This window comes from Pleurodeles waltl, chromosome 2_1, assembly GCF_031143425.1.
Source record: "Pleurodeles waltl isolate 20211129_DDA chromosome 2_1, aPleWal1.hap1.20221129, whole genome shotgun sequence".
Lineage (NCBI taxonomy): Eukaryota > Metazoa > Chordata > Amphibia > Caudata > Salamandridae > Pleurodeles > Pleurodeles waltl.
In genome coordinates this window covers 110,569,530-110,597,101 of record NC_090438.1, presented here as the reverse complement: position 1 = coordinate 110,597,101, position 27,572 = coordinate 110,569,530, and the positions used below count along the sequence as shown (strand labels likewise).

At 47.2% G+C, this 27,572-nt stretch overlaps 1 protein-coding gene across 1 annotated transcript in view; it reads left to right on the top strand.

Annotated features, from left to right (window-relative positions):
- ATRX (ATRX chromatin remodeler) overlaps positions 1 to 27,572 on the top strand; it is a 1,138,900-nt gene that overhangs the window by 33,998 nt on the left and 1,077,330 nt on the right. Inside the window, exon 4 of the mRNA XM_069211061.1 lies at positions 20,511 to 20,563. Within this exon, the coding sequence (XP_069067162.1) occupies positions 20,511 to 20,563 (53 nt within the window). The remainder of the gene's footprint in view (positions 1 to 20,510; positions 20,564 to 27,572) is intronic.

Here is a 27,572-nt window from a genome sequence, read left to right as displayed (position 1 = left end):
TTGTATTTAGGCCATTTCTGCCCCCCTTGGGGGCAGATTGGCTGAGTTTATGAAACCACTAGGCACCGGGGATTTGTTTTTTGGTGCCAATGTCACGCAGGGGGAGCGACCCCGGGGGGGGTGGAGGTTGGGGGGAGAGAAATTTATTTTAGGCCATTTCTGCGCCCCCTGGGGGCAGATCGGCCTATTATTAGGGCGATCTGCCCCCGGGGGGGTCAGAAACCTCTAGGCACCAGGGCAAATTTTGTTTTGTGTTTTTTTTTTTTTGGTTTGTTTTTTTAGAGATGGGGAGTGACCCATCAGGCAAGGGTCGCTCCCCAGGAGGGCAAATTGTATTTAGACCATTTCTGCCCCCCTGGGGGCAGATTGGCAGAGTTTAGGTCAATCTGCCCCCAAGGGGGCAGAAACCACTAGGCACCGGGGATTTGTTTTTTGGTGCCAATGTCACGCAGGGGGAGCGACCCCGTAGGCAAGGGTCGCTCCCGGCGGGGGAGGGTGGGGGTTGGGGGGGCAAATTTATTTTAGGGCATTTCTGCCCCCCCCCCTGGGGCCGGCTGAGCTACAGGCCAAACACCACAGGTAGGCACCTTGCAAAAAACACCTCTGTTTTCTGTGAAAAAATATGTTGTGTCCACGTTGTGTTTTGGGCCATTTCCTTTTGTGGGCGCTAGTCCTACCCACACAAGTGAGGTATAATTTTTATCGGGAGACTTGGGGGAACGCTGGGTGGAAGGAAATTTGTAGCTCCTCTCAGATTCCAGAACTTTCTGCCACAGAAATGTGAGGGACATGTGTTTATTTTTTTAGCCAAATTTTGAGGTTTGCAAAGGATTCTGGGTAACAGAACCTGGTCCGAGCCCCGCATGTCACCCCTCCTTGGATTCCCCTAGGTCTCTAGTTTTCAGAAATGCACAGGTTTGGTAGGTTTCCCTAGGTGCTGGCTGAGCTAGAGGCCAAAATCTACAGGTAGGCACTTCGCAAAAAACACCTGTTTTTTTCCAAAATTTAGGATGTGTCCACGTTGCGCTTTGGGGTGTTTCCTGTCGCCGGCGCTAGGCCTACCCACGCAAGTGAGGTATCATTTTTATCGGGAGACTTGGGGGAACATAGATTAGCAAAACAAGTGCTATTGCCCCTTGTCTTTCTCTACATTTTTTCCTTCCAAATATAGGAGAGTGTGTAAAAAAGACATCTATTTGAGAAATTCCCTATAATTCACATGCTTGTATGGTCACCCCGGAATTCAGAGATGTGCAAATAACCACTGCTCCTCAGCACCTTATCTTGTGCCCTTTTTGGAAATGCAAAGGTTTTCTTGATAGCAATTTTTTACTCTTTATATTTCAGCAAATGAATTGCTGTATACCCGGTATAGAATGAAAACGCACTGCAGGGTGCAGCTCATTTATTGGCTCTGGGTTCCTCGGGTTCTTGATGAACCTACAAGCCCTATATATCCCCGCAACCAGAGGAGTCCAGCAGACGTAACGGTATATTGCTTTCCATAATCTGACATTGCAGGGAAAAGTTACAGAGTAAAACGTAGAGAAAAATTGATGTTTTTTTCACCTCAATTTCAATATTTTTTTTTTCAGCTGTTATTTTCTGTAGGAAACCCTTGTAGGATCTACACAAATGACCCCTTGCTGAATTCAGAATTTTGTCTACTTTTCAGAAATGGTTAGGTTTCTGGGATCCAGCATTGGTTTCATGCCCATTCCTGTCACTGACTGGAAGGAGGCTGAAAGCACAAAAAATTGCAAAAATGGGGTATGCCCCAGTAAAATGCCAAAATTGGGTTTTCTGATTCAAGTCTGTCTGTTCCTGAAAGCTAGGAAGCTGCTGAGTTTAGCACTACAAACCCTTTGTTGATGCCATTTTCAGGGGGAAATCCACAAGCCTTCTGCAGCCACTTTTTCCATTTTAAAAAAAACGAAATTTCTTGGCCTCCTTCAAGGGAACCCACAAAGTCTGGGTACCTCTAGAATCCCTAGGATGTTGGCAAAAAAGGACGCACATTTGGCTTGGTTAGCTTATGTGAACAAAAAGTTATGAGGGCCTAAGCGCGAACTGCCCCAAATAGGCAAAAAAAGGCCTGGCACAGGAGGGGGAAAAGGCCTGGCAGCGAAGGGGTTAACAAAGATGCGCAAAAGGTTTATCAACCTGTAATGTGATGGATCTGAACTATTCCTTTTTTTTAATATATTTTTTATTTTTTATTTTTTTAAATGAGCTTCACTATTGATCCTTTCCACAACGGAGGATGGAGGCCCATTGAGGCTATTCAGCAGAACAAAAGAGTACACCTTTTCCCACAAGTCGCTATTGGATTTAATTATCATTGCCGGGAATCCCAGAAAGCTTTATCCTATCAATAACTTCACTTTTACTGAAAACCAGATAAAGGGGAGCTTCCTGCAAGCAGGACACAGGGACCTAACTGGGGTGAAAGGGCTACCATACATATCTATCAAATATGCTGCCCTTGTATCTTCTGGAATCATACATGCTAGGATTCTCCCATTAAGGCTGCTTGATTAATTTACTTTTGCCCAAAACCCTTGTTGATCCTCTGAATATTTTTTTCCCATCTTGTCCCACTTGATATAGTAGAAAGAGGCCTTTTTGGCTTTAAACAGCTGTTTGTATTGTGGCTTCAGCCTGGCCAGCTCCTGGGATACACCTCTTTCTGGGTGCCGACTGGCTTGTTTGGATGCCTGTCTCACCAAGCATTTCGTTTTCTGGCAGTCTAGATCAAACCAACCCTTCCCTTTAACATGACAGTTTGCCTGTGACCCACGATTTGTAACATTTATGGATATGCAGCCTAACACATTAGCCAAGATTTTGTAAAACCAAACAATTATATTGTCACATCTCACAGAGAAAACGCCGTTGTTTTCTGTGATTGGTATGCAACTGAAAGCTGGAAATGGGCAGGGGCTAAACGTGTTGTGAAACTCCGTGGGTAGGATACTTCCAAAGGCAGTACCCCTCCCCACAGCCTCTAGTTCATAAAGGCAACAAACAGCCAAAATGGCCCAGTGGTCTCTCCACTCCTATTTTGCCCCTTTAAAGTCTGTGAAGAGACTAAAGTGCCAGGCAGGTGTAAACATAAAATCAGTTGGACCCGCCGATAGGCCCTGCCAGAACATTGCGACTGCTGGCATATCATTATTAAATCAACCTTTCAAGCTGACCAGACCATGGTTGACCAGCCATTGGCTCATAGCTTTTGCCTCGCACATGATGGTACCAACAGGAAACAAGGCTGGAGAAATGTTGTAATAATCCAAAGCATCTTCTATCTGTAAATCTGCCTGGGCAGGAAACAAACCAGCATTGAAATCCCCTGCCAAAATCATGGTTGCTTCTGGAAATTATGATTAAAGTTCAGACCCCCTGAGGAACCTCTACCCCTCCCTCGTCTTGATCCTTTACTATTCAGTGCCATAAAGCGTTCCATGGTCTTATCCTCTCTCAACCAAGACTCCTGAAGGGACACCACATGGTACGGCTTTATTCATTCTTATATTTCACCGCTTTTCTCGAGGCGCACAGACCCGTGAATATTCCAACTCTGGATTCTCTGATTTGTAGTGGATTCTTTGCTGTATGTGCTGTAAGGCTAATCTCCCCGCCCCCCAGGTATCAAGAAGCTGCAGCCTGGAGGCAAATTGGTTACCCTGCCCCCACTCTGAAACCTCTCTCTCTGCTCTGATAGTCAGTCTCCTAAGAATCTAAGAGTGGTACTAGTAAATAACAGGCTATTTTGCCATGTTCTCCTGACTGTCGAATTAACCTTATCATTGGGAGCAGCTTACAGCCTAACCCACTATGCATGGTGTAAGGAAATGCCTCCTTGGCATGGTTACCCCCTGACTTTTTGCCTTTGCTGATGCTATGTTTTGAATTGAAAGTGTGCTGAGGCCTGCTAACCAGGCCCCAGCACCAGTGTTCTTTCCCTAACCTGTACTTTTGGTTCCACAATTGGCACACCCTGGCATCCAGATAAGTCCCTTGTAACTGGTACCTCTGGTACCAAGGGCCCTGATGCCAGGGAAGGTCTCTAAGGGCTGCAGCATGTATTATGCCACCCTAAGAGACCCCCCACTCAGCACAGACACACTGCTTACCAGCTTGTGTGTGCTAGTGAGAACAAAATGAGTAAGTCGACATGGCACTCCCCTCAGGGTGCCATGCCAGCCTCTCACTGCCTATGCAGTATAGGTAAGACACCCCTCTAGCAGGCCTTACAGCCCTAAGGCAGGGTGCACTATACCATAGGTGAGGGTACCAGTGGATGAGCACTGTGCCCCTACAGTGTCTAAGCAAAACCTTAGACATTGTAAGTGCAGGGTAGCCATAAGAGTATATGGTCTGGGAGTCTGTTTTACACGAACTCCACAGCACCATAATGGCTACACTGAAAACTGGGAAGTTTGGTATCAAACTTCTCAGCACAATAAATGCACACTGATGCCAGTGTACATTTTATTGTAAAATGCACCACAGAGGGCACCTTAGAGGTACCCCCTGAAACTTAACCGACTATCTGTGTAGGCTGACTGGTTCCAGCAGCCTGCCACACTAGAGACATGTTGCTGGCCCCATGGGGAGAGTGCCTTTGTCACTCTGAGGCCAGTAACAAAGCCTGCACTGGGTGGAGATGCTAACACCTCCCCCAGGCAGGAGCTGTAACACCTGGCGGTGAGCCTCAAAGGCTCACCCCTTTGTCACAGCACCGCAGGACACTCCAGCTAGTGGAGTTGCCCGCCCCCTCCGGCCCCCACTTTTGGCGGCAAGGCCGGAGAAAATAATGAGAATAACAAGGAGGAGTCACTGGCCAGTCAGGACAGCCCCTAAGGTGTCCTGAGCTGAGGTGACTAACTTTTAGAAATCCTCCATCTTGCAGATGGAGGATTCCCCCAATAGGATTAGGGATGTGACCCCCTCCCCTTGGGAGGAGGCACAAAGAGGGTGTACTCACCCTCAGGGCTAGGAGCCATTGGCTACTAACCCCCCAGACCTAAACACGCCCTTAAATTTAGTATTTAAGGGCTCTCCCTGAACCTAGAAACTAGATTCCTGCAACTACAAGAAGAAGGACTGCCTAGCGGAAAACCCCTGCAGAGGAAGACCAGAAGACAACAACTGCCTTGGCTCCAGAAACTCACCGGCCTGTCTCCTGCCTTCCAAAGAACTCTGCTCCAGCGACGCCTTCCAAAGGGACCAGCGACCTCTGAATCCTCTGAGGACTGCCCTGCTTCGACGACGACAAGAAACTCCCGAGGACAGCGGACCTGCTCCAAAAAGACTGCAACTTTATCCAAAGGAGCAGCTTTAAAGAACCCTGCAATCTCCCCGCAAGAAGCGTGAGACTTACAACACTGCACCCGGCGACCCCGACTCGGCTGGTGGAGAACCAACACCTCAGGGAGGACCCCCGGACTACTCTACGACTGAGTACCAAAACCTGTCCCCCCTGAGCCCCCACAGCGCCGCCTGCAGAGGGAATCCCGAGGCTTCCCCTGACCGCGACTCTCTGAAACCTAAGTCCCGACGCCTGGAAAAGACCCTGCACCCGCAGCCCCCAGGACCTGAAGGACCGGACTTTCACTGCAGAAGTGACCCCCAGGAGTCCCTCTCCCTTGCCCAAGTGGAGGTTTCCCCGAGGAAGCCCCCCCTTGCCTGCCTGCAGCGCTGAAGAGATCCCTTGATCTCTCATTGACTTCCATTGCGAACCCGACGCTTGTTCTAACACTGCACCCGGCCGCCCCCGCGCCGCTGAGGGTGAAATTTCTGTGTGGGCTTGTGTCCCCCCCAGTGCCCTACAAAACCCCCCTGGTCTGCCCTCCGAAGACGCGGGTACTTACCTGCTGGCAGACTGGAACCGGGGCACCCCCTTCTCTCCATTGAAGCCTATGCGTTTTGGGCACCACTTTGAACTCTGCACCTGACCGGCCCTGAGCTGCTGGTGTGGTAACTTTGGGGTTGCTCTGAACCCCCAACGGTGGGCTACCTTGGACCAAGAACTGAACCCTGTAAGTGTCGTACTTACCTGGTAAAACTAACAAAAACTTACCTCCCCCAGGAACTGTGAAAATTGCAGTGTCCACTTTTAAAATAGCTATTTGTGAATAACTTGAAAAGTATACATGCAATTGAAATGATTCAAAGTTCCTAATGTACTTACCTGCAATACCTTTCAAACAAGATATTACATGTTAAATTTGAACCTGTGGTTCTTAAAATAAACTAAGAAAAGATATTTTTCCATAACAAAACCTATTGGCTGGATTTGTCTCTCAGTGTGTGTAAGGAAATGCCTCCTTGGCATGGTTGCCCCCTGACTTTTTGCCTTTGCTGATGCTATGTTTACAATTGAAAGTGTGCTGAGGCCTGCTAACCAGGCCCCAGCACCAGTGTTCTTTCCCTAACCTGTACTTTTGTATCCACAATTGGCAGACCCTGGCATCCAGATAAGTCCCTTGTAACTGGTACTTCTAGTACCAAGGGCCCTGATGCCAAGGAAGGTCTCTAAGGGCTGCAGCATGTCTTATGCCACCCTGGAGACCTCTCACTCAGCACAGACACACTGCTTACCAGCTTGTGTGTGCTAGTGAGGACAAAACGAGTAAGTCGACATGGCACTCCCCTCAGGGTGCCATGCCAGCCTCTCACTGCCTATGCAGTATAGGTAAGACACCCCTCTAGCAGGCCTTACAGCCCTAAGGCAGGGTGCACTATACCATAGGTGAGGGTACCAGTGCATGAGCATGGTACCCCTACAGTGTCTAAACAAAACCTTAGACATTGTAAGTGCAGGGTAGCCATAAGAGTATATGGTCTGGGAGTCTGTCAAACACGAACTCCACAGCACCATAATGGCTACACTGAAAACTGGGAAGTTTGGTATCAAACTTCTCAGCACAATAAATGCACACTGATGCCAGTGTACATTTTATTGTAAAATACACCACAGAGGGCCCCTTAGAGGTGCCCCCTGAAACTTAACCGACTATCTGTGTAGGCTGACTAGTTTTAGCAGCCTGCCACAAACCGAGACATGTTGCTGGCCCCATGGGGAGAGTGCCTTTGTCACTCTGAGGCCAGTAACAAAGCCTGCACTGGGTGGAGATGCTAACACCTCTCCCAGGCAGGAATTGTCACACCTGGCGGTGAGCCTCAAAGGCTCACCTCCTTTGTGCCAACCCAGCAGGACACTCCAGCTAGTGGAGTTGCCCGCCCCCTCCGGCCAGGCCCCACTTTTGGCGGCAAGGCCGGAGGAAATAATGAGAAAAACAAGGAGGAGTCACTGGCCAGTCAGGACAGCCCCTAAGGTGTCCTGAGCTGAAGTGACTCTAACTTTTAGAGATCCTCCATCTTGCAGATGGAGGATTCCCCCAATAGGGTTAGGATTGTGACCCCCTCCCCTTGGGAGGAGGCACAAAGAGGGTGTACCCACCCTCAGGGCTAGTAGCCATTGGCTACTAACCCCCCAGACCTAAACACGCCCTTAAATTTAGTATTTAAGGGCTACCCTGAACCCTAGAAAATTAGATTCCTGCAACTACAAGAAGAAGGACTGCCCAGCTGAAAACCCCTGCAGCGGAAGACCAGAAGACGACAACTGCCTTGGCTCCAGAAACTCACCGGCCTGTCTCCTGCCTTCCAAAGATCCTGCTCCAGCGACGCCTTCCGAAGGGACCAGCGACCTCGACATCCTCTGAGGACTGCCCCTGCTTCGAAAAGACAAGAAACTCCCGAGGACAGCGGACCTGCTCCAAGAAAAGCTGCAACTTTGTTTCCAGCAGCTTTAAAGAACCCTGCAAGCTCCCCGCAAGAAGCGTGAGACTTGCAACACTGCACCCGGCGACCCCGACTCGGCTGGTGGCGATCCGACGCCTCAGGAGGGACCCCAGGACTACTCTGATACTGTGAGTACCAAAACCTGTCCCCCCTGAGCCCCCACAGCGCCGCCTGCAGAGGGAATCCCGAGGCTTCCCCTGACCGCGACTCTTTGAACCTAAAGTCCCGACGCCTGGGAGAGACCCTGCACCCGCAGCCCCCAGGACCTGAAGGACCGGACTTTCACTGGAGAAGTGACCCCCAGGAGTCCCTCTCCCTTGCCCAAGTGGAGGTTTCCCCGAGGAACCCCCCCCTTGACTGCCTGCAGCGCTGAAGAGATCCCGAGATCTCTCATAGACTAACATTGCGAACCCGACGCTTGTTTCTACACTGCACCCGGCCGCCCCCGCGCCGCTGAGGGTGAAATTTCTGTGTGGACTTGTGTCCCCCCCGGTGCCCTACAAAACCCCCCTGGTCTGCCCTCCGAAGACGCGGGTACTTACCTGCAAGCAGACCGGAACCGGGGCACCCCCTTCTCTCCATTCTAGCCTATGTGTTTTGGGCACCACTTTGAACTCTGCACCTGACCGGCCCTGAGCTGCTGGTGTGGTGACTTTGGGGTTGCTCTGAACCCCCAACGGTGGGCTACCTTGGACCAAGAACTGAACCCTGTAAGTGTCTTACTTACCTGGTAAAACTAACAAATACTTACCTCCCCTAGGAACTGTGAAAATTGCACTAAGTGTCCACTTTTAAAACAGCTATTTGTGAATAACTTGAAAAGTATACATGCAATTTTGATGATTTGAAGTTCCTAAAGTACTTACCTGCAATACCTTTCGAATGAGCTATTACATGTAGAATTTGAACCTGTGGTTCTTAAAATAAACTAAGAAAAGATATTTTTCTATATAAAAACCTATTGGCTGGATTTGTCTCTGAGTGTGTGTACCTCATTTATTGTCTATGTGTATGTACAACAAATGCTTAACACTACTCCTTGGATAAGCCTACTGCTCGACCACACTACCACAAAATAGAGCATTAGTATTATCTCTTTTTACCACTATTTTACCTCTAAGGGGAACCCTTGGACTCTGTGCATGCTATTCCTTACTTTGAAATAGCACATACAGAGCCAACTTCCTACATTGGTGGATCAGCGGTGGGGTACAAGACTTTGCATTTGCTGGACTACTCAGCCAATACCTGATCACACGACAAATTCCAAAATTGTCATTAGAAATTGATTTTTGCAATTTGAAAAGTTTTCTAAATTCTTAAAAGACCTGCTAGGGCCTTGTGTTAGATCCTGTTTAGCATTTCTTTTAGAGTTTAAAAGTTTGTAAAAGTTTGAATTAGATTCTAGAACCAGTTGTAGATTCTTAAAAAGTATTCCAACTTTTAGAAGCAAAATGTCTAGCACAGATGTGAATGTGGTGGAACTCGACACCACACCTTACCTCCATCTACAGATGAGAGAGCTAAGGTCACTCTGTAAACTAAAGAAAATAGCAATGGGCCCCAAACCTAGCAAAGTACAGCTCCAGGAGCTTTTGGCAGAGTTTGAAAAGGCCAACCCCTCTGAGGATGGCAACTCAGAGGATGAAGATAGTGACTTGGAGGGAAATTCCCCCCCTCCAGTCCTACTTAGGGAGAGCAGGGCTTCTCAAGCCCTGACTCCACAAATAATAGTCAGAGATGCTGGTTCCCTCACAGGAGGGACCAACAACTCTGAAATCACTGAGGATAACTCCAGTGAAGAGGACATCCAGTTAGCCAGGATGGCCAAAAGATTGGCTTTGGAAAGACAGATCCTAGCCATAGAGAGGGAAAGACAAGAGATGGGCCTAGGACCCATCAATGGTGGCAGCAACATAAATAGGGTCAGAGATTCTCCTGACATGTTGAAAATCCCCAAAGGGATTGTAACTAAATATGAAGATGGTGATGACATCACCAAATGGTTCACAGCTTTTGAGAGGGCTTGTGTAACCAGAAAAGTGAACAGATCTCACTGGGGTGCTCTCCTTTGGGAAATGTTCACAGGAAAGTGTAGGGATAGACTCCTCACACTCTCTGGACAAGATGCAGAATCTTATGACCTCATGAAGGGTACCCTGATTGAGGGCTTTGGATTCTCCACTGAGGAGTACAGGATTAGGTTCAGGGGGGCTCAAAAATCCTCGAGCCAGACCTGGGTTGACTTTGTTGACTACTCAGTGAAAACACTAGATGGTTGGATTCAAGGCAGTGGTGTAAGTAATTATGATGGGCTGTACAATTTATTTGTGAAAGAACACCTGTTAAGTAATTGTTTCAATGATAAACTGCATCAGCATCTGGTAGACCTAGGACCAATTTCTCCCCAAGAATTGGGAAAGAAGGCGGACCATTGGGTCAAGACAAGGGTGTCCAAGACTTCAACAGGGGGTGACCAAAAGAAAGGGGTCACAAAGACTCCCCAGCAGAAGGGTGATGAGACAACCAAAACTAAAGATAGTAAAGAGTCTTCTACAGGCCCCCAAAAACCTGCACAGGAGGGTGGGCCCAGAGCCTCTTCACAAAACAATGGGTACAAGGGTAAAAACTTTGATCCCAAAAAGGCCTGGTGTCATAGCTGTAAACAGCATGGACACCAAACTGGAGACAAGGCCTGTCCCAAGAAAGGTTCCACTCCAAACTCCCATCCAGGTAACACTGGTATGGCTAGTCTCCAAGTGGGATCAACAGTGTGCCCAGAGCAAATCAGGGTCCACACTGAAGCTACTCTAGTTTCTGAGGGTGGGGTGGATTTAGCCACACTAGCTGTCTGGCCGCCTAACATGCAAAAATACAGACAGCAACTCTTAATTAATGGGACTAGAATAGAGGGCCTGAGGGATACAGGTGCCAGTGTCACCATGGTGACAGAGAAACTGGTTTCCCCTGGCCAATACCTGACTGGAAAAACTTACACAGTCACCAACGCTGACAATCAGAGAAAAGTACATCCCATGGCAATGGTTACTTTAGAATGGGGAGGGGTCAATGGCCTGAAACAGGTGGTGGTCTCCTCAAATATCCCAGTGGACTGTCTGCTTGGAAATGACCTGGAGTCCTCAGCATGGGCTGAGGTAGAGCTAAAAACCCATGCAGCAATGCTGGGTATCCCTGAACTGGTGTGTGTGAAAACAAGAGCACAGTGCAAGGCACAGGGTGAAAAAGTAGAGCTGGAGTCTGGAAAAATGGCCCAGCCTACCAAGAGAACAGGAAAGTCAGTTGGGAAACCAACTGCAACACCGCAAAAGAAAGGGAACCTCTCTTCTCAGGAAGAAGTTCTGCCCTCTGAGGGAACTGAGCCTTTGGAGCTTGAACCTTATCAGGTTGAGCTCTTAGGCCCAGGGGGACCCTCAAGGGAAGAGCTGTGTAAGGGACAAGAAACCTGTCCCTCTCTTGAAGGCCTTAGGCAGCAAGCTGCTGAAGAGTCCAAAGGCAAGAAAAATGGAACACATAGGGTCTATTGGGAAGATGGGCTCCTGTACACTGAGGCCAGAGACCCCAAACCTGGTGCCACTAGGAGAGTGGTAGTGCCTCAGCTGTTCAGAGAGTTCATCCTAACATTGGCCCATGACATTCCCCTTGCTGGACATTTGGGACAAAACAAGACGTGGGAGAGGTTAGTCAACCACTTCTACTGGCCCAATATGTCCAACATGGTTAAGGAGTTTTGCCTCTCCTGCCCCACCTGTCAAGCCAGTGGTAAGACAGGTGGGCATCCAAAGGCCCCCCTCATTCCACTTCCAGTGGTGGGGGTGCCCTTTGAAAGAGTGGGTGTGGACATAGTTGGTCCACTGGAACCTCCCACAGCCTCAGGAAATATGTATATCCTGGTAGTAGTGGATCATGCTACCAGGTATCCTGAAGCTATTCCCCTTAGGTCGACTACTGCCCCTGCAGTAGCCAAGGCCCTCATTGGTATCTTTACCAGAGTGGGTTTCCCTAAGGAGGTGGTGTCTGACAGAGGTACCAACTTCATGTCAGCATACCTAAAGCACATGTGGAATGAGTGTGGAGTGACTTATAAATTCACTACACCTTACCATCCACAAACTAATGGCTTAGTTGAGAGATTCAACAAGACATTAAAGGGCATGATCATGGGGCTCCCAGAAAAACTCAAAAGGAGATGGGATGTCCTCCTGCCATGTCTGCTTTTCGCTTACAGGGAGGTACCACAGAAGGGAGTAGGGTTCTCACCCTTTGAACTTCTGTTTGGTCATCCTGTAAGGGGACCACTTGCCCTTGTTAAAGAAGGCTGGGAGAGACCTCTCCATGAGCCTAAACAGGACATAGTGGACTATGTACTTGGCCTTCGCTCTAGAATGGCAGAGTACATGGAAAAGGCAACCAAAAACCTTGAGGCCAGCCAACAACTCCAGAAGTTTTGGTATGACCAAAAGGCTGCACTGGTTGAGTTCCAACCAGGGCAGAAAGTCTGGGTTCTGGAGCCTGTGGCTCCCAGGGCACTCCAGGACAAATGGAGTGGCCCTTACCCAGTACTAGAGAGGAAGAGTCAGGTCACCTACTTGGTGGACCTGGGCACAAGCCGGAGCCCCAAAAGGGTGATCCATGTAAACCGCCTTAAGCTCTTCCATGACAGGGCTGATGTGAATCTGTTGATGGTAACAGATGAGGATCAGGAGGCAGAGAGTGAACCTCTCCCTGATCTTCTGTCATCAGACCCAAAAGATGGCACAGTAGATGGAGTGATCTACTCAGACACCCTCTCTGGCCAACAGCAGGCTGATTGTAGGAGAGTCCTACAACAGTTTCCTGAGCTTTTCTCCCTAACCCCTGGTCAGACACACCTGTGTACCCATGATGTGGACACAGGAGACAGCATGCCTGTCAAGAACAAAATCTTCAGACAGTCTGACCAGGTTAAGGAAAGCATCAAGGTGGAAGTCCACAAGATGCTGGAATTGGGAGTGATTGAGCGCTCTGACAGCCCCTGGGCTAGCCCAGTGGTCTTAGTCCCCAAACCTCACACCAAAGATGGAAAGAAAGAGATGAGGTTTTGTGTGGACTACAGAGGGCTCAATTCTGTCACCAAAACAGATGCCCATCCAATTCCAAGAGCTGATGAGCTCATTGATAAATTAGGTGCTACCAAATTTCTAAGTACCTTTGACTTGACAGCAGGGTACTGGCAAATAAAAATGGCACCTGGAGCAAAAGAAAAGACAGCATTCTCCACACCTGATGGGCATTATCAGTTTACTGTTATGCCCTTTGGTTTAAAGAATGCCCCTGCCACCTTCCAAAGGTTGGTGAATCAAGTCCTTGCTGGCTTGGAGTCCTTTAGCACAGCTTATCTTGATGATATTGCTGTCTTTAGCTCCACCTGGCAGGATCACCTGGTCCACCTGAAGAAGGTTTTGAAGGCTCTGCAATCTGCAGGCCTCTCTATCAAGGCATCCAAATGCCAGATAGGGCAGGGAACTGTGGTTTACTTGGGCCACCTTGTAGGTGGAGGCCAAGTTCAGCCACTCCAACCCAAGATCCAGACCATTCTGGACTGGGTAGCTCCAAAAACCCAGACTCAAGTCAGGGCATTCCTTGGCTTGACTGGGTATTACAGGAGGTTTGTGAAGGGATATGGATCCATTGTGACAGCCCTCACTGAACTCACCTCCAAGAAAATGCCCAAGAAAGTAAACTGGACTGTGGACTGCCAACAGGCCTTTGACACCCTGAAACAAGCAATGTGCTCAGCACCAGTTCTCAAAGCTCCAGATTATTCTAAGCAGTTCATTGTGCAGACTGATGCCTCTGAACATGGGATAGGGGCAGTTCTGTCCCAAACAAATGATGATGGCCTTGACCAGCCTGTTGCTTTCATTAGCAGGAGGTTACTCCCCAGGGAGCAGCGTTGGAGTGCCATTGAGAGGGAGGCCTTTGCTGTGGTTTGGTCCCTGAAGAAGCTGAGACCATACCTCTTTGGGACTCACTTCCTAGTTCAAACTGACCACAGACCTCTCAAATGGCTGATGCAAATGAAAGGTGAAAATCCTAAACTGTTGAGGTGGTCCATCTCCCTACAGGGAATGGACTTTATAGTGGAACACAGACCTGGGACTGCCCATGCCAATGCAGATGGCCTTTCCAGGTTCTTCCACTTAGAAAATGAAGACTCTCTTGGGAAAGGTTAGTCTCATCCTCTTTCGTTTGGGGGGGGGTTGTGTAAGGAAATGCCTCCTTGGCATGGTTGCCCCCTGACTTTTTGCCTTTGCTGATGCTATGTTTACAATTGAAAGTGTGCTGAGGCCTGCTAACCAGGCCCCAGCACCAGTGTTCTTTCCCTAACCTGTACTTTTGTATCCACAATTGGCAGACCCTGGCATCCAGATAAGTCCCTTGTAACTGGTACTTCTAGTACCAAGGGCCCTGATGCCAAGGAAGGTCTCTAAGGGCTGCAGCATGTCTTATGCCACCCTGGAGACCTCTCACTCAGCACAGACACACTGCTTACCAGCTTGTGTGTGCTAGTGAGGACAAAACGAGTAAGTCGACATGGCACTCCCCTCAGGGTGCCATGCCAGCCTCTCACTGCCTATGCAGTATAGGTAAGACACCCCTCTAGCAGGCCTTACAGCCCTAAGGCAGGGTGCACTATACCATAGGTGAGGGTACCAGTGCATGAGCATGGTACCCCTACAGTGTCTAAACAAAACCTTAGACATTGTAAGTGCAGGGTAGCCATAAGAGTATATGGTCTGGGAGTCTGTCAAACACGAACTCCACAGCACCATAATGGCTACACTGAAAACTGGGAAGTTTGGTATCAAACTTCTCAGCACAATAAATGCACACTGATGCCAGTGTACATTTTATTGTAAAATACACCCCAGAGGGCACCTTAGAGGTGCCCCCTGAAACTTAACCGACTATCTGTGTAGGCTGACTAGTTTTAGCAGCCTGCCACAAACCGAGACATGTTGCTGGCCCCATGGGGAGAGTGCCTTTGTCACTCTGAGGCCAGTAACAAAGCCTGCACTGGGTGGAGATGCTAACACCTCTCCCAGGCAGGAATTGTCACACCTGGCGGTGAGCCTCAAAGGCTCACCTCCTTTGTGCCAACCCAGCAGGACACTCCAGCTAGTGGAGTTGCCCGCCCCCTCCGGCCAGGCCCCACTTTTGGCGGCAAGGCCGGAGAAAATAATGAGAATAACAAGGAGGAGTCACTGGCCAGTCAGGACAGCCCCTAAGGTGTCCTGAGCTGAAGTGACTCTAACTTTTAGAGATCCTCCATCTTGCAGATGGAGGATTCCCCCAATAGGGTTAGGATTGTGACCCCCTCCCCTTGGGAGGAGGCACAAAGAGGGTGTACCCACCCTCAGGGCTAGTAGCCATTGGCTACTAACCCCCCAGACCTAAACACGCCCTTAAATTTAGTATTTAAGGGCTACCCTGAACCCTAGAAAATTAGATTCCTGCAACTACAAGAAGAAGGACTGCCCAGCTGAAAACCCCTGCAGCGGAAGACCAGAAGACGACAACTGCCTTGGCTCCAGAAACTCACCGGCCTGTCTCCTGCCTTCCAAAGATCCTGCTCCAGCGACGCCTTCCGAAGGGACCAGCGACCTCGACATCCTCTGAGGACTGCCCCTGCTTCGAAAAGACAAGAAACTCCCGAGGACAGCGGACCTGCTCCAAGAAAAGCTGCAACTTTGTTTCCAGCAGCTTTAAAGAACCCTGCAAGCTCCCCGCAAGAAGCGTGAGACTTGCAACACTGCACCCGGCGACCCCGACTCGGCTGGTGGCGATCCGACGCCTCAGGAGGGACCCCAGGACTACTCTGATACTGTGAGTACCAAAACCTGTCCCCCCTGAGCCCCCACAGCGCCGCCTGCAGAGGGAATCCCGAGGCTTCCCCTGACCGCGACTCTTTGAACCTAAAGTCCCGACGCCTGGGAGAGACCCTGCACCCGCAGCCCCCAGGACCTGAAGGACCGGACTTTCACTGGAGAAGTGACCCCCAGGAGTCCCTCTCCCTTGCCCAAGTGGAGGTTTCCCCGAGGAACCCCCCCCTTGACTGCCTGCAGCGCTGAAGAGATCCCGAGATCTCTCATAGACTAACATTGCGAACCCGACGCTTGTTTCTACACTGCACCCGGCCGCCCCCGCGCCGCTGAGGGTGAAATTTCTGTGTGGACTTGTGTCCCCCCCGGTGCCCTACAAAACCCCCCTGGTCTGCCCTCCGAAGACGCGGGTACTTACCTGCAAGCAGACCGGAACCGGGGCACCCCCTTCTCTCCATTCTAGCCTATGTGTTTTGGGCACCACTTTGAACTCTGCACCTGACCGGCCCTGAGCTGCTGGTGTGGTGACTTTGGGGTTGCTCTGAACCCCCAACGGTGGGCTACCTTGGACCAAGAACTGAACCCTGTAAGTGTCTTACTTACCTGGTAAAACTAACAAATACTTACCTCCCCTAGGAACTGTGAAAATTGCACTAAGTGTCCACTTTTAAAACAGCTATTTGTGAATAACTTGAAAAGTATACATGCAATTTTGATGATTTGAAGTTCCTAAAGTACTTACCTGCAATACCTTTCGAATGAGCTATTACATGTAGAATTTGAACCTGTGGTTCTTAAAATAAACTAAGAAAAGATATTTTTCTATATAAAAACCTATTGGCTGGATTTGTCTCTGAGTGTGTGTACCTCATTTATTGTCTATGTGTATGTACAACAAATGCATTAGTATTATCTCTTTTTACCACTATTTTACCTCTAAGGGGAACCCTTGGACTCTGTGCATGCTATTCCTTACTTTGAAATAGCACATACAGAGCCAACTTCCTACAGTGTGTGTACCTCATTTATTGTCTATGTGTATGTACAACAAGTGCTTAACACTACTCCTTGGATAAGCCTACTGCTCGACCACACTACCACAAAATAGAGCATTAGTATTATCTCTTTTTACCACTATTTTACCTCTAAGGGGAACCCTTGGACTCTGTGCATGCTATTCCTTACTTTGAAATAGCACATACAGAGCCAACTTCCTACACATGGTTAGAAAAGAGGAGGGATAGACTAGTTTAGGTGCAGGTGGAATGGTATTTTTTCCCGGTGGGGGGGAGGAGGAGAGGCTTGTAGGCCTGCCTGGGCCAAATCATCTTCCGCCTTAAACACCAACTGGCTGATGCAAGGGGAAATAAATGCAACTCTTGATACTTAACTTCCTTGGTCCCCGCTCTGGACCCCCACAGATATTAAGTTATCCATGGATATCCCCGAGCCCGAAGGGATTTGATGGAATGTATGAAGGATTTTTGAGTGATTCAAGGGGCATAATTTTCTAGAAGCGGTAGAGTACAGCTGGAGGAGCTAGGAACCCCAAAAGGTAAGGGTGGTCCCCCAGCAACCAGGTGAGAAGAGGTACGTACCTGGTTTTTCCCAATACCCACAGGAGAGCTTTGGAAAAGGACTGCGCGAGACCCAGGCAAGACTGGAAGAAACCAAAGGTGTATCCTGACAGAGGATGTAGGAAGTTGGCTCTGTATGTGCTATTTCAAAGTAAGAAATAGCATGCACAGATTCCAAGGGTTTCCCTTAGAGGTAAGATAGTGGCAAAAAGAGATAATTCTAATGCTCTATTTTGTGGTAGTGTGGTTTGAGCAGTAGGCTTATCAGAGGGTAGTGTTAAGCATTTGTTGTACACACAGGCAATAAATGGGGAACACACAATTCCAGGCCATTAGGTTTTTATATAGAAAAATATATTTTCTTAATTTATTTTAAGAACCACAGGTTCAAGATTTACAGACAATACTTTAAATGAAAGGTATTTCACTTAGGAACTTTGAATTAGCAAAATAGCATATACAGTTTTCACACAAATGGCAACAAGCTATTTTAAAACTGGACACTGTGCAATTTTCAACAGTTCCCTGGGGGAGGTAAGTGTTTGTTAGTTTTGCAGGTAAGTAAACCACCTACAGGGTTCAAAGTTGGGTCAAAGGTAGCCCACCGTTGGGCGTTCAGAGAAACCCCAAAGTTACCACACCAGCGGCTCAGGGCCGGTCAGGTGCAGAGGTCAAAGTGGTGCCCAAAATGCATAGGCTTCAATGGAGAAGGGGGTGCCCCGGTTCCAGTCTGCCAGCAGGTAAGTACCCGCGTCTTTGGAGGGCAGACCAGGGGGTTTTTGTAGGGCACCGGGGGAGGTGGGGGGGTGGTGGGGGGACACAAGTCATCACAAAAAGTACACCATCAGTGGCACGGGGCGGCCTGGTGCAGTGTGCAAACAGGTGTCGGGTTTGCAATGTAGTTCAATGGGAGACCTAGGGGGTCCCTTCAGCGATGCAGGCAAGGGGGGGGGGGGGGAGCTCCTCAGGGTAGCCACCACCTGGGCAAGGGAGAGGGCCACCTGGGGTTCGCTCCTGCACTGGAGGTCGGATCCTTCAGGTCCTGGGGGCTGCAGGTGCAGTGTGCTTACCAGGTGTCTGGTTCTTAGAAGCAGGCAGTCGCGGTCAGGGGGAAGCCTCTGGATTCCCTCTGCAGGCGTTGCTGTGGGGGCTCCGGGGGGTCAACTCTGGCTACTCACTGGCTCGCAGTCGCCGGGGAGTCCTCCCTGTAGTGTTGGTTCTCCACAAGTTGAGCCGGAGGCGTCGGGTGCAGCGTGCAAAGTCTCACGCTTCCAGTGGGAAACGTGTGTCCTTTAAAAGTTGCTTCTTTGTTGCAAAGATGTTTCTTCTTTGGAGCAGAGCCGCTGTCCTCATGAGTTCTTGGTCCTTTTAGATGCAGGGTAGTCCTTCGAGGCTTCAGAGGTTGCTGGACCATGTGGAACCCGTCGCTGTTGCAGTTTTTCTTCAAGTGGGGAGACAGGCCGGTAGAGCTGGGGCCAAAGCAGTTGGTGTCTCCGTCTTCTCTGCAGGGCTTTCAGGTCAGCAGTCCTTCTTCGTCTTAGGTTGCAGGAATCTACATGGGGTCAGAAACTCGTCTCTCAGCAGCAGGCTGGCACAGACCAGTCAGTCCTGCACTGAAGGATTGGGTAAAATACAGGGGGCATCTCTAAGATGCCCTGTGTGTGCATTTTTTAATAAATCCAACACTGGCATCAGTGTGGGTTTATTATTCTGAGACGTTTGATACCAAACTTCTCAGTATTCAGTGTAGCCATTATGGAGTTGTGGAGTTCCTTTTTGACAGACTCCCAGACCATATACTCTTAGGGCTACCCTGCACTTACAATGTCTAAGGTTTTGCTTAGACACTGTAGGGGCATAGTGCTCATGCACCTATGCCCTCACCTGTGGTATAGTGCACCCTGCCTTAGGGCTGTAAGGCCTGCTAGAGGGGTGACTTACCTATGCCATAGGCAGTGTGAGGTTGGCATGGCACCCTGAGGGGAGTGCCATGTCGACTTAGTCATTTTCTCCCCACCAGCACACACAAGCTGGCAAGCAGTGTCTGTTCTGAGTGAGGGGTCCCTAGGGTGGCATAAGACATGCTGCAGCCCTTAGACATTACCTGGCATCAGGGCCCTTGGTACCAGGGGTTCCAGTTACAAGGGTCTTACCTGGGTGCCAGGGTTGTGCTAATTGTGGAGACAATGGTACATTTTAGGTGAAAGGACACTGGTGCTGGGGCCTGGTTAGCAGGGTCCCAGCACACTTCTCAGTCAAGTCAGCATCAGTATCAGGCAAGAAGTGGGGGGTAATTGCAACAGGGAGCCATTTCCTTACACTGGGTAAGTGACATTTTCCATATGTGTATGTGTGTATGTGTGTATGTGTGTATGTGTGTATATGTATATATGTAAATGGTTCCAGGGAGGTTTACACTTAAACTTACATTTTAAACTTAATAAACCATAGAAATTAACCAGTTATAGTTAGTTAGATACCTAAAGTAACTAACTCGTGCTCTAAGGTAACGCACTTGTGCCACCACCATGCAAAGTTTTTTTTCATCAAATTTTACTGCAAATATTACATTAATATTAATGATGTCATGTGTTGTAATTTGTGGGTTAATTAGCAGTCCATGGCGAGGGCGCGTGAAAGGAACAGAGATAAAGGCTTTGGACCCCACCACTAGATAGCTAAGGGGTCCTCCTTTTTTTTTTTTTTTTTTTGTTTCCTCCCAAGATGGCTGACAAGACTTGCTTGTTTGAAGTGTTGTCAGTCAGCCTGATCTCTGCATGAGATAGGGAGGCATTGCGAATCTTTTGCGTCCCTATGTATACAAATTTGGATTTCCTTAAATTGCTCGAAATAATTTGCATTGTTGAGTTTGTAATGTTAATAGTGTATGTCTCCATGGAGGAGAGATTGTATTTTATGCATATGAACTTGTTGACGCATTATTCATGTTTCCCTTTCTCATTTTCTGTACTTTGTTCTATTTTGTATTGTTTATAATTTTGATTCATGTTTGGCTGTCAATTGTGCATATGAAAATATGACCCATTATCGGGGATTCTTGACCATTAAGTTTAGGCCCTCTGGATGCATTACTTATTATCCACTAGAGCTATCGGTCGCAGCATCTTGAATATTGCTTTTCCAGTAGTGGCAAAATAGCTTACATGACTTCATTTGCCAAACTGCATGCCGTAAACGGTTTTGCAAACTAAATCATTCATGCTTTTTTCCCCTTTAGGGAAGTAGTTCCTCTGAGAAATCCAAGTCTGTGTTGTCTTCTAGATCAAAGCGGTAAGTGAATTGTGGGCTGGGCGTTTAATTATCAAAACTCTTGCGTGTCTGAAATAATTTGCTTATGTTTAAGTTTGGTAGTACTTTAGAATACTACAATCCGAGTAGAAAACCTGTTTTCTTCTGATGGATTCTTTTAAATGCAAGGTCCTCACCTTAAGGTTATCCCCAAGCACGTGTCTATGCAGTGTTTAATAAAGGCAGTATATTAAACCCAGTACCCTGGCAGACTCTTTAATGGTGTCCATGGCCAGAAATATGTCTAACTTGCCCTCTATAGTCCCTTTTTTGGATAAGCAGAGCAAAATAATTGATGTAGTAGGCAGAAAAATCAAGAGGTCAGCAGTAACAGTGGAAGATTGCAAATTTAGATACTTTTGTTCAAACCAGTAATTGCTCCATCAATGTGAGGTAAAAGAATAACTAATGCAGCAGCTTCCAGATCAGGGTCAAGTAAAAGGGCTAAGGGGGCTCTATAGGAAGGCAAAAAAAAATAGCTAACATACCTCAGAACTGCCTTGTAGGCTGCTGTAACTACAACCACCCAAATGTGCACAGGCACCACAATTGGGAGACGTACCTGGCTCAGTGTGCTGGCATTGTAGCAGGATGTGCAAGCCTCCATAATTAACAACCCCTTCATTCGGGGGGGAGGATTTGTTTGGGTCAGCTCTGGGCAAGGCAAAGGCAGTGGGTGTCTTATGGTTCAGAGGAACCTTTTAAGAGGCACAACTCTCACAAGGAGACGAACTATCCCACCACAGATGCAAATGACAAAGCTCACCATGACTCAAGGATCTGGCACATCATGGCACTACCAACAATATCAGAAAGCCTTTTCGAAGGAGGGAAAGAGTAAGGTCCTCAGAGGGTTACCATTGTCCTCCAAATGACTGTATAAGACAGGACCCCTGATATAGAAAACAAATGGAGTCCTTAATAGGAGGGTTCCTCCCTGAGTGAAGGAAAATTACCTTGGACAGACAGATACTAAATGTAATAGAATGTGGTTATTCCATAGAATTGGAAAATGGACCACCAAATAAATCACCAAAGAAAAGGTTTTACACAGGGAAATAACTCAAACACTTAGAGCAAGAAGTAAAAACGACTACATAAACAAGCTATAGAAAAGGTTTGTCCAGTGTAACATAGCAAGAGTGTATCCAGCAGATCTGAACCAGTGGGTGTACAGCAAGTACAGACCGACAGCCATGACAATGATACTCATAGCCTCACAGTTGGCTGGACGAAGATGGTGCTCAGTGGGGGGTAATTGGCTTACAGCAGAGAAAAGAGGATTTCACAGGACTTGCTTAACCTTACAGAGTAGACCAATGTGTCATCTAAAGCCAGGAGCATCAGCCTAACAGAATGGCTCCTCAGGCAGTATGTTTGGACACTTAGGCTTGCCTCTAAAAGATGCATGCAAATACTGAGGGAAGCCAGGAAACCAACGACCACCTTCTAGTGCAGTACGGAGAAACTTCACTCGAGACACAACCTGGCATATCAGTGATTTAGATACCTTATGGATGAGAAACACTTTGATTTTTACATACAGCAATTAAGAGCATAAGAAACACTAAGCACCACAAGCATTAGCAAGTCCTATTGGCATTGCCATTGTTTTAGTCATTTTGTACTCCATTCTGGCTGCTGTTCAGCATGGCTAAGTTAGTGGTGTAGAGGAGAGTCGCTTAGTGTCATAAAGTGCAATGGGTAATAGTGTAGTAGATGTTGTGGAGTGGCAAAGGGTGACAGCTCTTGGAGTGACATAGATGAGTTGCCTGTAGTGGCATAGAGTGCAGTGGCACAGAGGGCATAGAGTGCAGTTGTGCAAAGTTCAGTGGCATAGAATTTAGCAGAGTACAACGCAGCATTGTGGAGTGCAGTGGCGCAGATTAGTGTTGCATAATAGGGTGCAGTGGCGTAGGGTGCTGTAGGATGCAGTGGCGTAGGGTGGTGTTACAGTGCAGTGGCGTAGAGGAGAGTTGAGCCGTGCGCAGTGCACGTGCAGAGTGGTGTAGAGTGCAGTGGCATAGGGTTACGTCACTGTAGAATCCAGTGGCAGAGTGGAGTGATGCAGCAGTGCAGAGGTGCAGCAGTGCAGAGTAGAGTTCAGTGGCGAAGAGTAGTGTGGCACAGGCAAGTGACAGACGGTATGATGAAGTGACGTGGTGCGGTGCAGGGTAGAGTGGTGTAAGTAATGGCGTAAAATAGCCTGGAGTGGAGTGCATATTGGCTTTGCCAATGCTTGTTAATAAATATGGCTCTACATGGCTTTCACCCCTTCGTGCATCACAGCAACTTTGGGTGCTGCATTGTGTTGCGCTAAGAAGAATAAATCTGCCGCTGAATATTTCTTGGAAGTGTTAATTACTCACAAGCCACTACGTTTAGTGTGCCTGGATGCAATTACATTTGCAGTGTACTATTTCCTAGGAAAATATATTAATTCACAGTCAGGAAATGGAAAGCTTCCACATTGACCTCCAGTGGCCTCGTTACAAGATTAGTAGATTATACTTAATAAAATAATAATACATTGGTTTTATATAGGTGGTCGCTCTATAGTCTGCAGTCTGTAAGCACTTTAAATGTCAAATATTTTATTATTCAATCTAATGGTACTAAATTTACTGACCTCAGAAAAATGGAAAGTTGGGTTGGCCTTTCTTGGATTTGAACACTTAGCATACAGGCCTTTGCATGTTTAAGTGGTTTTGCTATAAAGTAAATTTAGATATTTCTTTTTATACATAAAAGCTTCAAATTGGATTTTTTTTTCTTCTTTTTTTTAAAGGAAAGGTATTGCTGCAGCACTTCTGGGAGCATCATGGTCAGGCTTATTTGGCATTCCATGGAAGCATATGAATGTTTTGTGAATGCCCTTTGAGAACCTATAGATTTTTATCAGGTTTATGTGAAAATAGTGTTCTAAAATACACTGTTTGACATCATGTTTCAGAATGTTTCTTTGGTGCTGCCAAGGTCTTAAAATCAAGTCTGACTTTCTCCTTTGGTGCAACGTGGTGCAGGCATATATTGTCCACCACTCTCAAAGATTACCTTGTATGTTAAGTTAACAGAGTTGTTTACCGCAATATTACCTTTCTTATTGCTTTGAAGCACTGTGGTGCAGTCATCAGAATGAAAGTACAAAAGTGTGTATTTTACCGCAGGATTATTAGTTGTCAGCAAATTAAGTTGTGCCTTAAATAAAAAAAAAAAAATTTCAGCAGTGGAAGTCATGAATGTCTGTTCACTGAAATTGTGGATCCCATTCAAAATGAAAAAATACAAGCTTTCCCCAGCAGTGTTTTTCTTAACAGAGTTCCTTGAGTTTTATCATATAAACAATCTACAGCCAGTATTGTACCATTCTTGTCTTCTCTTATTCAGAGGCTATGCACATTTTAGCAAAAAGTCATTTGCCCAAGTCCCATTCTAACCACCCTCCTCTTGCCTCCCATAAGTCGACCCTTGTATTTGTTCTGACACCCCTGTAGAAATCTTAGATAATAGTCCTTGCTCCTAACATCCCATATACAATCGGCATGCTCTTGTCACGGCGTTGGCAGCTAATTGAGTGATCTCCTTATTCTAATTAGATTGTTCGTCTATAGCAGCTGAGGAGGAGGAGCATCAGCAGGTGTGCTCACTGGTGTCCCCACTGGTGACTGTCATCTGGGTCCTTTATTCTATCCACCAGAGTCTCTCAGTCCCGGGCCTTGTCCAGGGAGCCCCGTCCCTGCCTAACTTTGCTCAGCAGTACCTCTGCCTCATACCCTATCCACCTTACAAGCTCCTTGAGGTCGTGGCTCCAGCAGGCCCCTCTCCAGATCACCCATTCCGCCCCCCGACTAACTCCCTGTTGTTGTTTCTCCAGCAGTAGCCTAGTGTTCAGGACCCTACCACCCAGTGGGGTAGTGTCTCAAGCATGATTAAAGGTGGTTTGTCAGGGAAGTGGGAATACTAATGTCTGTCTTTTGTAAACATCTAGATCAGCACCTATGCATCAGGTGGAATTCCTGGGTGTCACTATCTGAGGGATCGCCGGTTTTCAGCAGCACACCCATCAGGGAAACTGAGACAAATGGTCCCATCTCGCGATCTGGGGTTTGCCTGCTCTCAATCCACTGCAGCTATGTCCCTAAATAATGCTTTCGAATTTAGGAGCTGCTAGTCCATCCCTATCTGTTGGAGGTTGTAACGTAGTAAGTGCCACTGTCCTGTGGCCTGCTCCCAACTGGAATCTTTTTCCCGGAACGTTGCTCTATATAGCCAACAGATAGTATTGAGAAGTAATATAATCAGGCTGATCAGGCTGTTCCAGTCGAGGCGTAAGGGGGAGAAGTCTAGTGGCTAAAATCAGAGTAAGGAGTGGATAGAGAATATGGAGCATCGGCAGTGGTCAATACTCTTTGCAATCGTGGACCGGTCTGTCTGGTTTCAGTAGTGGTATCACAAGCATCTCTTCAGTGGAGCCCAGCAGGCAACCCGCATCTTATGCTAGTCTGTACAGCTCCACTGATTGTATGGAGTCAGTTCATCCAAGTATGTGGAATAGAACTTGCTGGGGAGGCAGTCTGTTGCCGGCGTCTGACCTCCGGCCAGGCCCTTGATCGCTACTCTTATTTCTGGCACGATTATCTCCCTCCCCAATGCTGAAACCTCCTCCCGAGTGAGATTTGGGGCTGGTAATAGCTCTAAGAAAGCATATAATTCTTCCCTCAATGCACTCTGACACTGGCATATGGGGCAGTAAAATAGTGGCTAAATTGCTGGTTTATCTTCCCTTATTTCCGGCAAGGTTATGTTCCCACCCAGTACTAAAATCTCCTGTGAGATTTGGCTCTGGTGATAAGTATTTTAAATCTGTTTTGCAAACTAGTACATATTATCTTTATGCGTATTTACAGGGTCATTCGTGTTTCAGTAGTTAGGTCACTGGCAATTTAAGAAGTGTTGGCAATACAGTCTCAAAGCTGTCCCTGTACGCCTTAGAATTTTACTGTATCCCGCACCCGTGCATACAATAATGATGAAAAGAAAAGGGAATTAAAAGTAGTTAAATCATCTCAAGATATGAGAGTGTATAACATGATTTTGTCAGTGCTATATGTACTGGAGTAAGTGTACTTAGGAGGTTTGTTGCATGACATAGTTGCCGGTACCATACTGCGTTCTGAGACTTGTAGTTTTGCGTCTCCCATAACAAGCATGCACGTACATCAACCAGCATGCAAAATGTATTGTTGGTTAATCATAACTGGGTCTGTGGGAACACTACCATGGGATTAACATTTTTTCATCAATTCAGAAACAATTTTGAAATTGTTGTTTTAAATCCTTAATTTTGTAATGATTCCGGCACTGCCTGTGAAATTATTTTGCAAAAAAAACTGAGCTAGCATATCTAACTACATTATAGCAAGAAGCACCCTCCAAAGACGCACCTGCTATTTGACCTCTGTGTTTGAAAGTCCAGGAAACGTGACGAGATGAGGACAATATTTTAAAAAGGCCTGTTTACAGAGAGTTCATGGAAGAACTTTGTAAATATGTTTAGACAAGCGAAGGATCAAATTGAACCTGACAACCTAAAGCAAATAAAGCCAGTAGCAAGCAACAGGCGAAATGCATTCCTAGTTCAACTTTCTGAAAATCGCTAAGATACCTCTTACATATGCAGACATCTGAGACCTAAAAAACAAAAGCTGCAGCATTACAAGCAAAAATGTGTGACCACTCGTGCCAGAATTCCAAAGGTGCTTAATTAGGCTTCTCAGTCCAGTAAGCATTTGACATAGACTATGTATCAGTAGGGGGAGTCGGTGTAGTGAACAGATAGGTGGGGAGTGAGTCTAGTGTGTTGTGTTTTTTTTTTTTTTTTTTTGATGCAAGGGTTTCAGTAGTTCCTCAGCATGTATTAACAATTGTTCTTTTCAGTATGTCATGTCTGAAACCCATTGCTGCTTACTGGGTATTTGTCGCTTGCCCCAGCTAAACACCACTTGCCTTTTAGCCATTAAGAGTCTCCCTGCTGTCAACTTGTGTGCTACTAGTTGCAGTTCTTTAACTAACAAATCCAAGAAGTCTTATGTGATTGCTGTTCTGCATGTTCCAGCATCATGTCAGATAGGGTGTTGGTGATCTGTGTCTGATATTGCTCCATGGTAGGTGTATAAAGTCTGCGTCAAATGCTCCACATCTCATACACCTTGCATCCTCCCTTAGCATGTATTTATTTAATTTTATGGGGATGTGGTACATTCGATGTAGATATTTGAAATATGATATGTAGTTTGTAGTTAGGAGTGACCTTACTGATTTAGGAGCAGCAGAACACCCAGTCCAGTGGTGTTGGCTTGGCCAACACTTTATTCCATCTACTATGCTATGTGAGGTGGTGTTTCCCTATCGTTTTATGTAGAATTGTATAATTTGATAAGTCCCTGTCTCATGGCAGTGGTCAGTAGTGTACTTTGTGTGTTCCATTTTGGGGGATCCATTCGGGACTTGGGGAAATGTTGCTGTTATAAGAGCACTGAGTCAATAGTAAGTAAAAGTCAATAGTTTTTGGTTTGTCCTTTAGTGCATCAAATCTTCCTCCCGCATATATTATTGCTCATAGTGGCTAGATTAGCCTTACTAAGTATCTCAAGCGCTATTGGCTCATGCTTTACTGATATTGCTGGATAGTACAGTAGAGGGAGTTTAGGTGAATATATGGGGTCTACTAGCTCGTGCAGCGAGCCTTCCCTAGTGCACCACGACAGCCTATATTGTGGTAATTTTTGTCCTCACAATGTAATCTCTTCTGTGAGTTAGGATGGCTTTCAGTGGGGGTCGAGTTAGCGTCATCACTTTCTGTTGTGTGGAATGTAGGTGTGGTGGGTATACCAGTAGTGTGCAGTAGGTCCTTGTGCACATAAATAGTACAATCCTAGATTTGGAGCACCAAACCCACTCAGTGCATATGCTAAAGTGAGCAAGCGCCTGC